Here is a 12,454-nt window from a genome sequence, read left to right on the forward strand (position 1 = left end):
TCCTCACAGTGTTATTCTCCTGAGTGTCCTCATGTGTGTGATCAGGTGTGTATTTGTGCTCTAGAGACAAATGTAAGATGTGAACAGCTGCCTCTTCCCACAGCTCACGAAGCCAACCAGAGAGTAAAGCAGGATGCTGCTTTCATTTCACTTTACAGCACATGTCATTATGTCACCAAATCAAGCCTTTGACTGATTGAATTATGTGGGAGTGTGTGTGTGTGTTTGAGGTTTTTCCTGCTCTTTTCATGACTCTTGTACAAAGTATAGGTGAAACATGTTGGCATCTGAAAATCTAGATGGATTCTAACTGCTACATAAAATGGCTTTTTGAGGCAGAAATAAAATATTAAATAATTTCAAACAATAAATATGTGTGTTTTCTGATCCTGTCTGTGTTTTCTTTTAATGCAGTGCAGATATTAGCCAATGTTAAAGGCACGGCACACACTTTCAGTCATTTAAAGTATAAATAAAAATCTAAATGTCTTGTGACTGCACTGTGTTCCATTTTTGAAACAAACAAAATCAAATACAGCAAAACAGCAAATCTAATTTGATCCCTATTACACAACTGATCTTGTCAGGATGGGCTAAATATTGAAAAACATCTCAACGTGGGTCATGTGAGGTAAAAAAATATGTGTACATCTACAAATTGTGTCTGCAAATCCAGACACCATGTCAGTCCTCTACAACGACTTCACACTGTAGGAAAACCTGGTTATGTCCCCTCTGGGAAAGAATCATTGGGATAATTAAATGACACATCTCACAACCAAAAACACCCACGAGCTCTGCAAACGTTCATTTGCAATTTGCAAACTAATTAGAAGTTAGCAGTTAAACGCTTTCAGCTGCATGTATCACTGTGTCTCCAGAATGTTTGCATTTATTTTTTTCCTCACAAAGATTGAGCTTGTAAAAGATGTTTCAGCTTCAGAGACAGTCTCTCCTGGTATGTGGTCCTCCTGCACAGTCAAAATGATGAAGTTAGCAGCCTTTAACTACGGGTGGGTGGTGCACCACTTACTTTACCAACACAAGCACCACCCAAAGTGGTTTATAGTAAAATCCATACACAACCATACAGTGCTGATCGACATTCAGTCAGTGCACACTTTGTACAAGATTCCTGATAATTATTAAATAGATTATGAGTATTTACAATATATACTAGGCTAACATTAACCAAAGAATCATTTATCTATTAGTATTACTCTATAATTATATGTATAATGTAATAATTTGGTGACATTTACATAACGTGTGTGTGAATTTATTATTTCTAAGAATTTTAGATGACAGGATATAGAAAACACAAATCAACACTGTAGATTCATTGCTAACCAAACCTTATGTTATAACCTTCTTCTCCCTAAAGGCACAAACTAGGTCTTCGCCTTTAGCTTCATATACACTAAAGGACAGGTAAGACGTCAGCTAAAGTTAACAGTCTAACACTGTTTCTACCACATGATGTTAGTTGTGCTTTGTTTTTTAAATGAGTAAATAGTGCTGTAGAGTTTTGTTTTTACCTGTAGTAGGTTGTAAAGACATTGAATTTGCTCTTTTGAGCCCTGCATGGCTCTGTGGTCACTAATACCCCTTTTCAACCAACACTATTTAGGTGCCAGTGCCGTTTAAAGCTGGTTCAACCCATGAACCGGTTTGATTTTCCACTTGGTAGAGAACCAACATAGAACCACATCATTACGTCTTTATAAACTTATAGCTGTATAAGTCTCTGTTTTCCCAGCAATGCAAACACCAAGCACAACCACAGCAGTCTACATGTTGTTTCATCACTTATACTTTTGGTCAAGTTGCTGTTAAACAATCTAACAAATGACACACCAATTTTTCTGTTTACAACAACGTTTGATAATTGTTGTATTCGGCCATGATAATTCAGCCATCAGCCTCCGACTCACGTGGTTCTTGGTCCTAGATCAGTAAAGAGTTGGTACCTCTCCGGAGCCAGTTTTCCTGGGTTCTTTAGCTGAAGAACTGGTTATAAAATTAGGCACCAGCTCCGAACCAGCTCCCAAAACGGCTTGGTTGATAAAGGGTTTTAAGTGTGTCTGAAATTTTGGCTACAAAGCCTGTAAGAGCACCTGTAGGGTCTCAAATAAAAGAACTGCAAACATCTCTGAAATTAAAACTTTGTCCTCGGTGATGATTACTTCCCCAAGGACAAGAATTGATCTAACCTAAGTGTTTCCCTCTATACTCCACATTATTGCATGATCTCTATGTGGGTCAGTGTCTTGTGTTCTTGTGCCCCCTCTCCTGACCTGTTGGCTCTCTGTGTGCCGTTAGTCTTCGCAAGATTTCTTTGCAGTTCATTTGCATTTACCTGTATCCTGAGTTTAAATACAACCCACTCAATGCCTTGGAGGAAAGTTGACCAACAATAGTATAATCAGTATAATCATAGGTGGTGGGTCAAAAGTGCCTAAAATTACTCTTTTAAAAATACATGGTTCGTTTTATCTGCATTCATTTTGCAGCCTGTTTTTCTTAGATGTCATAGTAAAGATAATACATTGATTAATTAAAAAATCTATCAAATCCATTCATTGCTTCAATTTAATTAATCTATAAATGAACTGCAACAAAATCTTGAGGCTATTTGGGCTAATCCCTTTACTACATTATTAACTAGTAGGCTATTTGCTTTCCTATTCACTTTGGTCTTGTACTGTCTCCCCACATATTCTGCCACACTCTAGTCTTTTCTCTCTTTGCCTTGCCCCATGTATCTCTTAGCTGTAGCCAAGGTTCTCCATCTCGTGGCGATATCTTAACTCAGACATTTTAGCTTTGTGCTGCTTGCTCTCCAAATGCTGCCTGAAGTCTGTCTCCTGCTCAGCTCCACAGTTGCACATGGAGCAGTAGAACTGCCCACTGGGAGTCACACACATGGCCAAGTCTCTGGGGATGCGCTGCCTTGGTCTGGGGTTGTAGTATGGCCCTGAAGAGAGAACAAGAGGAGAGGTGGTAGACAAGAGAAAAGATGTTAATAGCAGTGACCCATAGAGAGGCTCATTAATAGCTGACTGCTCATTGTCCTATCTGTTATGACAACTGGATGGAGCAGCAATTTCTTTTTGCCACATCAGCGTGCTGGACTGCAATGTCAAAGTGGCTTCAGACTGACACGTCTCAACAAATGGTGCATGAATTGCCATCAAGTATTGTACAAAAACTCCACAGAGAATGAATCAGTGACTTTAGGTTCACATTTCCACTTACAGGCAAAATGTCTACATTTTTTGGACAGATTGCAAAAGTAGTAAATCTGGTGTCTCCTGAACTGTCAGTTCAAAAAAACATGTTTGAGCACATTTATATTGGCAAATGTTAGCATCAGTATGTAACCACGGTCATTGTGAGCATGCTGGCATCTGAATTTAGCTCAACACACTGCTCTAACACTGCAGCCTCACAGGACCACTAGCATACCTACAGACACTAAATCTCATTGCTTGTTAAATTATTTATATTTATCAGCCTCAGACACTTAATTATAACCTGATGTAATAATACCATGTGATAAACATACATAGGGATGCACATAAACACAAACCACGTCTCATTGGGAATTACAACTAAGAGGATCATTGGAAAAAAGAGTATTGCTTGTTTGTGTGTGTTAGCACGGCAGAAAAATGAGAAGGTGATGGGGGAGAGATAAAAAGACAGCGAGAAGGCAACCGCAGGAGAGAGTGCAGCTATTCTGGGGTTTGTCTATCAAGAAAACTGATTAAATCAGCAGAACATTGTGGTGTGTGTGTAAGAGAGAGAGGGAGGGTGAGAGAGGAAGGGTATTTGCTCCACTGCGTGTTTTGCCCTGTTTTTATCGAGATGAGTGTTTAGTGTTTTTTTTCTGTGGAAAAATAAAAATTGAGTGAAAAGGCAATAAAGAAATGGTTGATGTCAGCAGAAAGTGTGACGTTACCTTCTCAGTATCTGTTTTCTCTCTCACATACAAACACATCGTATCGAAAGATTCATCTGCAAAATCAATTCTATTATTCTAATCCTAATAGGTTTAAATGTGTTTTTGGTGTTTTCTAGTATTTTGTGCTTATTTTCACTTCAGCCTTGTGCAGCAGCTTTAATTCCTCCACTACTCTGACAACTGCTCCAAGGGCATTTGTTACAGCTCAGTCAGCTAACAGAGTTGAGAATGACATTGTGCTGAGCCAATTTGAGTTGCCAGTATATACACTTCTCTCCAAATGTATTGAAACCCTGAGACCAGTTCTTTTATTTTTGCTCTAGACTGAAAACATTTATGAATGTGAACCAAAAGATCTACATTTCAGGTGTTTATGTCTGGATCCATTCACAGCTCAGAAGATAGAACCCATCAATTTGTCATGTGACCAAAAGTATTGGAACATGTGACTGACAGATAGTGTTTTGTTGCCTTGGTATGCCCTACTATATTGACTATTTAAACAATGAATAGCACTAAGTGTTTCAGTTTCAGATTGTGGTTTTGCCTGTTTAGATTGCATTTATAGTTAAGAGCTGTAACCAACATGAAAACCAGAGGGCTCTCTACTGACAAAAACCAAGCAGTTGTTAAGCTAAGAGAAGATAAAAAATCAATCAGAGCCACTGCACAAACATTGGCCATCGCCAGTACAACCATTTGTAATGAAGAAAGCAGCCACTTTTGTACTCAGTAACAGATGTTTTACGAACAGAAACACTGTGGGAACTCTTAAGAAAGACCCTAAAACAACTGTTAGTACCATCAGTTACAAGCTCCAGAGGGCAGGAGTGAAGGTATCACAATCTACTGTTCTATTTTAATTCCTTCTGTTGGACTAGTCTACAGCAAAAATAAAGGAACTGGCTTCACTTTTCCAGTACTTTTGGAGGGAAGTGTATATATCATGTGCACCGGCTTTTATGAACTATTGTAGACCGGATTATATCACATCCTATTCTGGGAAAATAAAGTCTCAACCACTAAGAGACAGACTATGCTGCAGAATTTCACCCTCGGCTCCTGGAGTCTGGAGATGTAGGTGCTTGAGTGTGTCAGCTATATTTTCTTGGAACATAACCCAAAAGAAACAACCAGTGCCAGCAAGTCTAAATAAACAGTTGACTGCTTGACACTTTTAAGATGAACATTTATTGGAAGGAATATCACTTTGTCAGATAACAACAACAAAAACAGCTATTGTGTCTTTATTTATATTATTTCTTTTGCTGCATAATGTGCCAAATGTTTTCAGTGGGTGACAAGTCTGGACTGTGGGCAGGCCAGCTTAGCACCCAGACTGTTTTACAACAGAGCCATGCTGTTGAAATATGTACAGAATGTGGTTTGCCAGTGTCTTGGTGAAATAAGCAAGGCCTTCAGCAATAATGGTGTATTTACAGATGTGCAAGTGCACAAATGCACCACCATACCGTCACAGTTGTGGGCTTTTGGACTGTGTGCTGATAAATAGCCAGATGCTTCCTTTTATCTTCACTCTTTTCAAATTTATGACGAGGAACATTATTCTCGAAGCTACAATTTGCAACTTTTTGGACTTAATCGAGCTGTAGTATGACACTGAAAATCAGTCCACACGGGCATCCAGCACTGGTTCTGTCAAAACAATACATCTATGGTCAAAACGTGCAAGGTACCCTTTCAAGTCAGTACATGACAAACAGGATTTGTACTCATCATTCACACAATATGTTGATTTGAACATTGCCCATCTGTTTATTGTTACTATTGAATATGTTTTACAATTTATAGTCCCAATTTCGAGTCCCCCTTTTTTTGGAAAATGGAGTTCGATATTTATATTGACTTTAATTTTGATTTATTTTTAATATTTACCTGGCATGGAAACAGGTAGCTGTGGGCTGCGTCGGTTTTTGACCAGTCTGTACTCACTGCCGTCTTTCCTGTTTCTTCTTGATGGTGCCTCATTGCTGCCTTCCCTGTAACATGCAAATTTGGTCCAATAGGTAAAACACACAACATACCATTATCTCATACTGTATAATATCAACATTGCTTTTTGGCTAAATCATGAAACTAAATTTAGCAGTTTTTTTAAGCCTTCTTATTCAACAGCACCCTTTCTAGAAAACCTTTATCATAGCTTCACCTTAGCTGCAAGGAAACTTCCATAACATATTCTTAGCCTGTATGAAGTAGAATAAGGATGAGAAAACCCACACAGCAAAAACCTACATGTTACTGGAGTTCTGTTGGGCCTCAGCAAGCCGTAATTTCTTAGCGTGGTTCTTGCCCTGGTAATGCGCCTGTGCAACTGCCAGTGAACTGAAGGAGGCATCACACAGCTTACAATAGTCATTCTCTGTGGCCAAGATGACCCGGGTTGCCCCTTTATACAGCGCCTGCAGATACAAGACAAAGCAATGCAGTGTTTGTGGGGAGAGGAGTTTGGGAATAAACTGGAGGAAAAAGAAGCAATATTTCAGTTTGAGGGAAGAGACAAAAATACTTCTAAAGCTGTTTGAGTGTAAAATATGAACTAATGATAGTTATTAACATAGATAGTTATTACACAAAATGAAACACAAGACCTGTTACAGTATGGTGCCCATGCTCCAACTACATGGTAAATCCTTATACTTCACAACAAAATGTATTATATACAATCATTTCATTCCATTGTATGTCTTTAAAATGTAGCTAGAACATGTAGACACTGGAAATTGTCCACTTGTGAGAGGATTATGTGGATTTCCACTGCTCAGATGAAGCAGAGTGACTCTGCGGTTCCCTACCACCTCCTCAAAGGGAAATGACCTCTATCAGCAAATTGGCCACTTCTGCAGCAGTACACCCGCCTCCTCAACTGAAAGTGTAACATTTAGGTAGGTTTGTGCCGAGTTGCTAAGGCTTGTGCCTGACCTGCCTGGCTGCGTCACTGTCGCTGGATCCTGAGCTGAGAGCTGTTTGGCCAGCCGCCTCTGGGATTTCAGGGATCCTTATGGCTGGAGGCTGTTGACTGCCAGCGTAGAAGTTTTTTAACTTTTTACTGTGGTTTTTCCCCTGTATAGACAGATAAGGAGATATAGTTTTGTATTCATGTATGTGTCTTAATACTCTCCATTTGGTGTGAGTGTGTATTCTAACTGACCTGGTAGTGCGCCTGTGCCTGCTGAGCAGAGTTGAGGGTAACGTTGCAGAGTTTACAGTACAGTGGCTTACACAGTTCCTCCAGTCCCAGAGAGTCCTCCTGCTCCTCCATCTCCAGTGGAGAGCCCTCATCCTGGAGCTGCTCACTTGCTGGGGCTGCCTGAAGAGGACCTGGGATGAGACCAGACACTGGAGCTGGGATGATGCCCTGCACTGGAGGTCTTGGAGGAAGCTGTGAAGGGTCTGGGCATGGAGCAGGAGGACAAGACAGGGGGCTGGGAGGAAGAGGGAGAGGGAATCGACCAGCTCCGGGTGCCACTACAGGTGGGGGCACCAGTGTTTGTGCAGGGTTCAGGGGTGGTGGTCCCAATGGTTGTGTGAGGTCCATCGTTGCAGGCACTATTGCTTGTGTGTGATCTACAGGTGGGGGACCCAAGGTGTGCGTCATTGGGGGCGGACCCAGTGGCTGAGCTGAGACCATTGGAGGAGGTCCTAAGGTGTGAGGTGAAGTAATGTGGGGAGGCCTTAATGTGTGAGTAGCAGTTACAGGAGGGGGACCTAGAGTATGGTTATGAGCCAAAGTGGGCGGTCCAATTGCCTGAGCAGGGACAAGGGGTGGTGGGGCGAGAGGTTGTGTAGGCGTCATTGGTGGAGGTCCCAGCTGGTGCAGAGAGTCCATATGTTGGAAAGGCTGCTGGGGATGGCTGAACAGACTCAGAGGAGGCTTCAACATGGCCTCTGGGCCTGTGGAAATCAGAGGAAATGCACATACACATTACTTTAAGACATGTGCAGATACTACAGTACAAAAAAACAGTAAATTCAATATCAGTAGCCAGTATTGATCCAGCCAAATGTGATTGCAATAAAAATACAAATGCACAGTATGTACATCTGCAATTCATGTCTGCAGTGTTTTCAATACTAGAGCATATTTCAATAATGTAGTGAAGCGAGCACCTCAGCTCTTGCAGATATCAGTGAAAAGTAGTAACCTAGTAACCCTAAGGTAATTTTGTGTGTGTATAAATATATATACAATCTGATTTTACTGCAGATTATACCGTCCTGTCATCAACAAGACACCAAGAAGCAACCTCGACCAAACAGCCAGTGTACAATGACACTAATGACAAGTGTTTACCTATTTGATCACTGAGGCAGGAGAGACGGTGAATGGAAACGAAACACATTATAGGACAGAGAAGACTCACAGTCCAGTGGGCATCAGAAAGATTAGACTTCGGCTGCAGAGCCTGCAGTCATGCATACGGGACGTTAAATACACATGTAGGAGAACGCACACAGAGACTGTGACAATAAAAATCCTCCAGCTTTTCTGATCAGAAGAGATCGCAGCCTCGAGTGTGATGGCTTAAATAAGCTCATACAGCGAGTGTGTATATTTGTGGTAAGCATGAGTGTGTATTTACAAGAGAAACAGAAAAACAGAGCATAGGATTGTGCTGATTTGTGTGTTTGTTTGCACTTTTCTAACGTGTCAATTTGTGTGTGTATCACTGTGAACATTGCCAGGTCAGTAAAAGGTCAACAGCTGTCTAAAAACTCACAGTGCTCGAAGCTTTCAGCTGGAATCCAATCAGACGCCCAATGCCAGTGATTCATGGACCCAAAATAACACCCTGGAGTGTTTGTGTTTCCGACGCTGCTTTGCTGTCAGTTTGTCTGTCCAGTCTGTCGAAGTGCTTGTCTGTCACCTGGCCTGACTGACCTCAGTTGAAAGGTATGCTGGACAAGGCACTGACCTTACTATAGTGCTGTCAACTGCAAGATGAGACTGTCAGCGAGTCAGCAGAGTGACAAGTGTTGCCTATACACCAGCAAAGGAATAATCTATTCATTTAAATAAATATTTCACCGCTTAGACACATTATGTGCTGTTAGCACATTTTGCTCAGAAAAGATCCTTTTAGGAAATGCTTGCTTGCATCCTTTGGGAGCTGCAGCACTTATTTATTTGTAATAAATAGAGGTTCTGAGTTTGCATGAAGTGGACGAAAGCTGTTCTAACAGAACATCGAGCTCCATCAACAGAAAAACCGAACAAGACAGCAGACTTAGGCACACACAAATGCAGTGCAGAAACATTATACTGTAGCTGTGACAGCTTAACACCGGTACAATTTTGAATAAGCTTGTGTTTGTTGCCTCGTGGCTCAGTAACACTCAGTATTAACAACATTCAGAACCAGATTCACCAATCAAGATCCACATACAGTATGTACATTACTTCCAATTATCTAGAGTTTCTCATTAGCTGACCCTTTGCTTGATATGATCATGTGCATACACACATGCATGCACAATATATCTATGTAACTACATGAATATATTGTACATAACATAAATCAGTTACAATGAGCTGGAAAACATTTCTGATGAATGCCTTCCAAACACATCCCCCTGATATGTCATGCATTTTCTCTTTCATGACATGTTCTCCTTCAACTCTTGGTGATGCTGCCTCATTTATTTAGGCTTTAAATAACTTTGCATAATGATATCATGTAACCATTACTGCATCTGAAAACAAAACATGAATCATACAGGGAGAAACCAGTGGTATGATGGTAATAGATACAAGTTCATGCAGCAGCATCCATTTCCATTTCCATTTCCATTCATTTGCTAGTTAGCTAAACTGCAAGACCCCTTTTCCCTACAATGCTGACTTGAAGCCTCTTACATCTAATTATGATTATGAGGGTATCTGCTTTTTCTAGTAGATGATGAAATCTCGCAATGATGTTCCACTACATGAACCCGCTGCATAAATATCTATATTACTTCTATATGAGGCAGTGTGAAGAGAAAGAGTAGAAACTCCAGAGGCAACAATGTCATTATTAAATTAGATTTTGCAATATTTTAATCCAAAATACGATCATCTCACAATAACATCAAAGCAGAGAAATCAGTTGAGCTTGGAAATATACCATTGCACAGAAAAAAGAATTGACTGGTGCTTGACCCTCAGAATAATTAAACCTTGATGTTTCATCCTCTTCTGGATCAAAAGCACAGAGGTGTCAGAATAGTAAAATGGTCTGTGCGTTCTTTTACTTTCCATAGCTTCAATGTGAGGTAGATCGGCCAAGGACAGGTTCCTCCTCTCAAAGACCTCGATCCAGGCCTAAAAAATGCATGTTCACAGTGTTTTTTTACATTTGAGGCTTTGGAGATGAAACAATTATGCACAAATCTTTGACTTGCAAACTTAATGTTCCTTTGAGGCTATAGTATTGCTATAGTATGAGCCTGAGTTGGAGAACATGAATGCCTTGCAACTATCTCACAAGTTATTAATTTAGTTATTAACCTTTGAGATTTTGTCACACTTCTGACTCAAGATTTCTTTTGAGTTTAAAAAAAAAAAACCCTTTCTGTCCTGGAGCCTGACAATCGCATGGCCTCCACTGAGAATCTCTATATAGGCCAAGTGTTGTGCATTTTCTCTAGAGTTTCTCTTGCCGTACTGTGTTGTGTCACATCAATTATGGAGCGTTATGAAGCACATGCCTCCTGCACTTATTCCATCTGCTTCACTGGGCAGTTAGTGAGTCCAGAAAGCAGCGAAGACCGAATGCATCTTACTGTACTTTGCAATGTACTTACTGTAGCATTACAGTAAAGCCTAGCTTTCACATTTACGTCTCAACAACACAGAACGTCAAGACGTCTTTCTTTGACCATGTGATTAACATTAGTAAAGCCTTTGAGGACAAGTCACCTGGCATATGCATTAGGCTGCTCTTACTATATTGATTTGTAACTATCCATTCATCCTTATAGAAAACAGCTTTCAGACATCCAGCTTCTGAAGAGGCTTGACGTCTTGCTGGGAACCATTGTGTATTTTTAGAACTGCAGTTACGCCTATACTTATTTTAGTCTAATTAGTATGACTTAAATTAAACATTTAGTCTAGAAGAGTCGAGACAAAAGCCAATCACAAGTTACCAGAGTCAAAATGGCCTGTTTTTGTTGACCAAAAGTAAAACGTTACAGATAAAATTGCAGCTGTAGTACTGATATTTAGAGAAAAAAAGCACACTTAGAGAGAAATTCAAGATTACAGTAGGTTTTTGTTTTTACTTTACTTATTTTACAATGGTTTATATAAAATTTTAAATTAAAAATATTACCTTGGTTTTCAGTCTCATATGCATTTCCTACAATGAGAGCACCTGAAATCTAGGGGATTTGATGAGTTGCATGCTGTAAATCTGCATCATACTTACAGCTACATTACCACGACATATGTTGCCCTCAGGTCCTTAAATCCAACGGGAAAACCAGTTTTGGTAGCGACTGTGCAGGTGCAACGAAGAAACACTTCACAGCATAAATGCCACATGTCACCATCAGCTGTGCGGATCAAGCAGTGCAGAAGGTGGAGGGAAGGAGGGGAGCAACCATTGAGTTTGTATTTCTTCACCTGCTCTGACAGCAGGTCCACTTGATTCACTGCCATATGCATTGACGCTAAATGATTTGTGCAGCGTTCAAGAAACCATTTGAGCATTTTGACAACCTCAGATTTTCCCTGCTCTCTCTATTCAGCTGGGCAGAATGGTGGCTGGTGCACCCCTTTATGTGACATTATGATGATGACAGCACCTACCAAGGCAACCGGCTTCAGCATCCACCTTCCTTTACACCATCTACCAACATTTCTGCAAAGGTTTTCTCCATCCTTGCACATTAGCGCATAAGACTCCTTACAGTTAGAGGCACGCTCCTATATGGGAAGCCTCCCCTTACCTGGCAATCGGGCGAGATAATGGCTGCTGTCACCGTAGCTGACAGGCGGCGAAGTGTAATTTCTGCAGTATTCCGCACTCTGGTAGTATGTTGCATCTCCGTTCTTCAGCTGCAGCGCCATCATCGCAGTCACATCCCTTTGCCAACTTCTCCCCAAAAACCGGGCGGTCAGGCAGGATGACAGTCCCAACCACACGCTCGGAGACTGTGGGTTTCAGCGGAGGGGGGATTTCAAGAGGAGAGGGACATACAGAAGGTGGCAGCCTGCAACTAAAGCTCCAGGTACACACAGCACATTTGGGTTTCACTAGTAAAGGTCGATTAAGAGGCTCTTACGGTAGGTAAATGTAATTTATAGGATATAAACTCTGCCCAGGTCCCTCCACTTTCCCTTTCCTTCTTGGTAGCGTCCATTTCCGATGCCACCGCCGCTGATTTGCATGGGTGGCAATCAGGACACATTGTAGAGATGTATGTTACACCTCTGAGCTCAGCTCCTGTCACCTACTTCCTCTTTATGATACTCTGATC

The 12,454-nt window shown here is 41.0% G+C and overlaps 1 protein-coding gene across 1 annotated transcript; it reads right to left on the reverse strand.

Moving 5' to 3' along the window:
• Positions 1 to 1,407: 1,407 nt before the first annotated feature.
• zmat3 (zinc finger, matrin-type 3) lies at positions 1,408 to 12,044 on the reverse strand. The gene is made up of 6 exons (XM_026345735.1): positions 11,924 to 12,044; positions 7,140 to 7,882; positions 6,911 to 7,051; positions 6,224 to 6,390; positions 5,864 to 5,967; positions 1,408 to 2,977 (listed from the first exon to the last, which is right to left on the reverse strand). Exons 1-6 carry the CDS (start codon positions 12,042 to 12,044, stop codon positions 2,769 to 2,771), a joined length of 1,485 nt encoding a protein of 494 aa, XP_026201520.1. The 3' UTR covers positions 1,408 to 2,768.
• Positions 12,045 to 12,454: the final 410 nt, after the last annotated feature.

This window comes from Anabas testudineus, chromosome 4, assembly GCF_900324465.2.
Source record: "Anabas testudineus chromosome 4, fAnaTes1.2, whole genome shotgun sequence".
NCBI classification, from domain to species: Eukaryota; Metazoa; Chordata; class Actinopteri; order Anabantiformes; family Anabantidae; genus Anabas; species Anabas testudineus.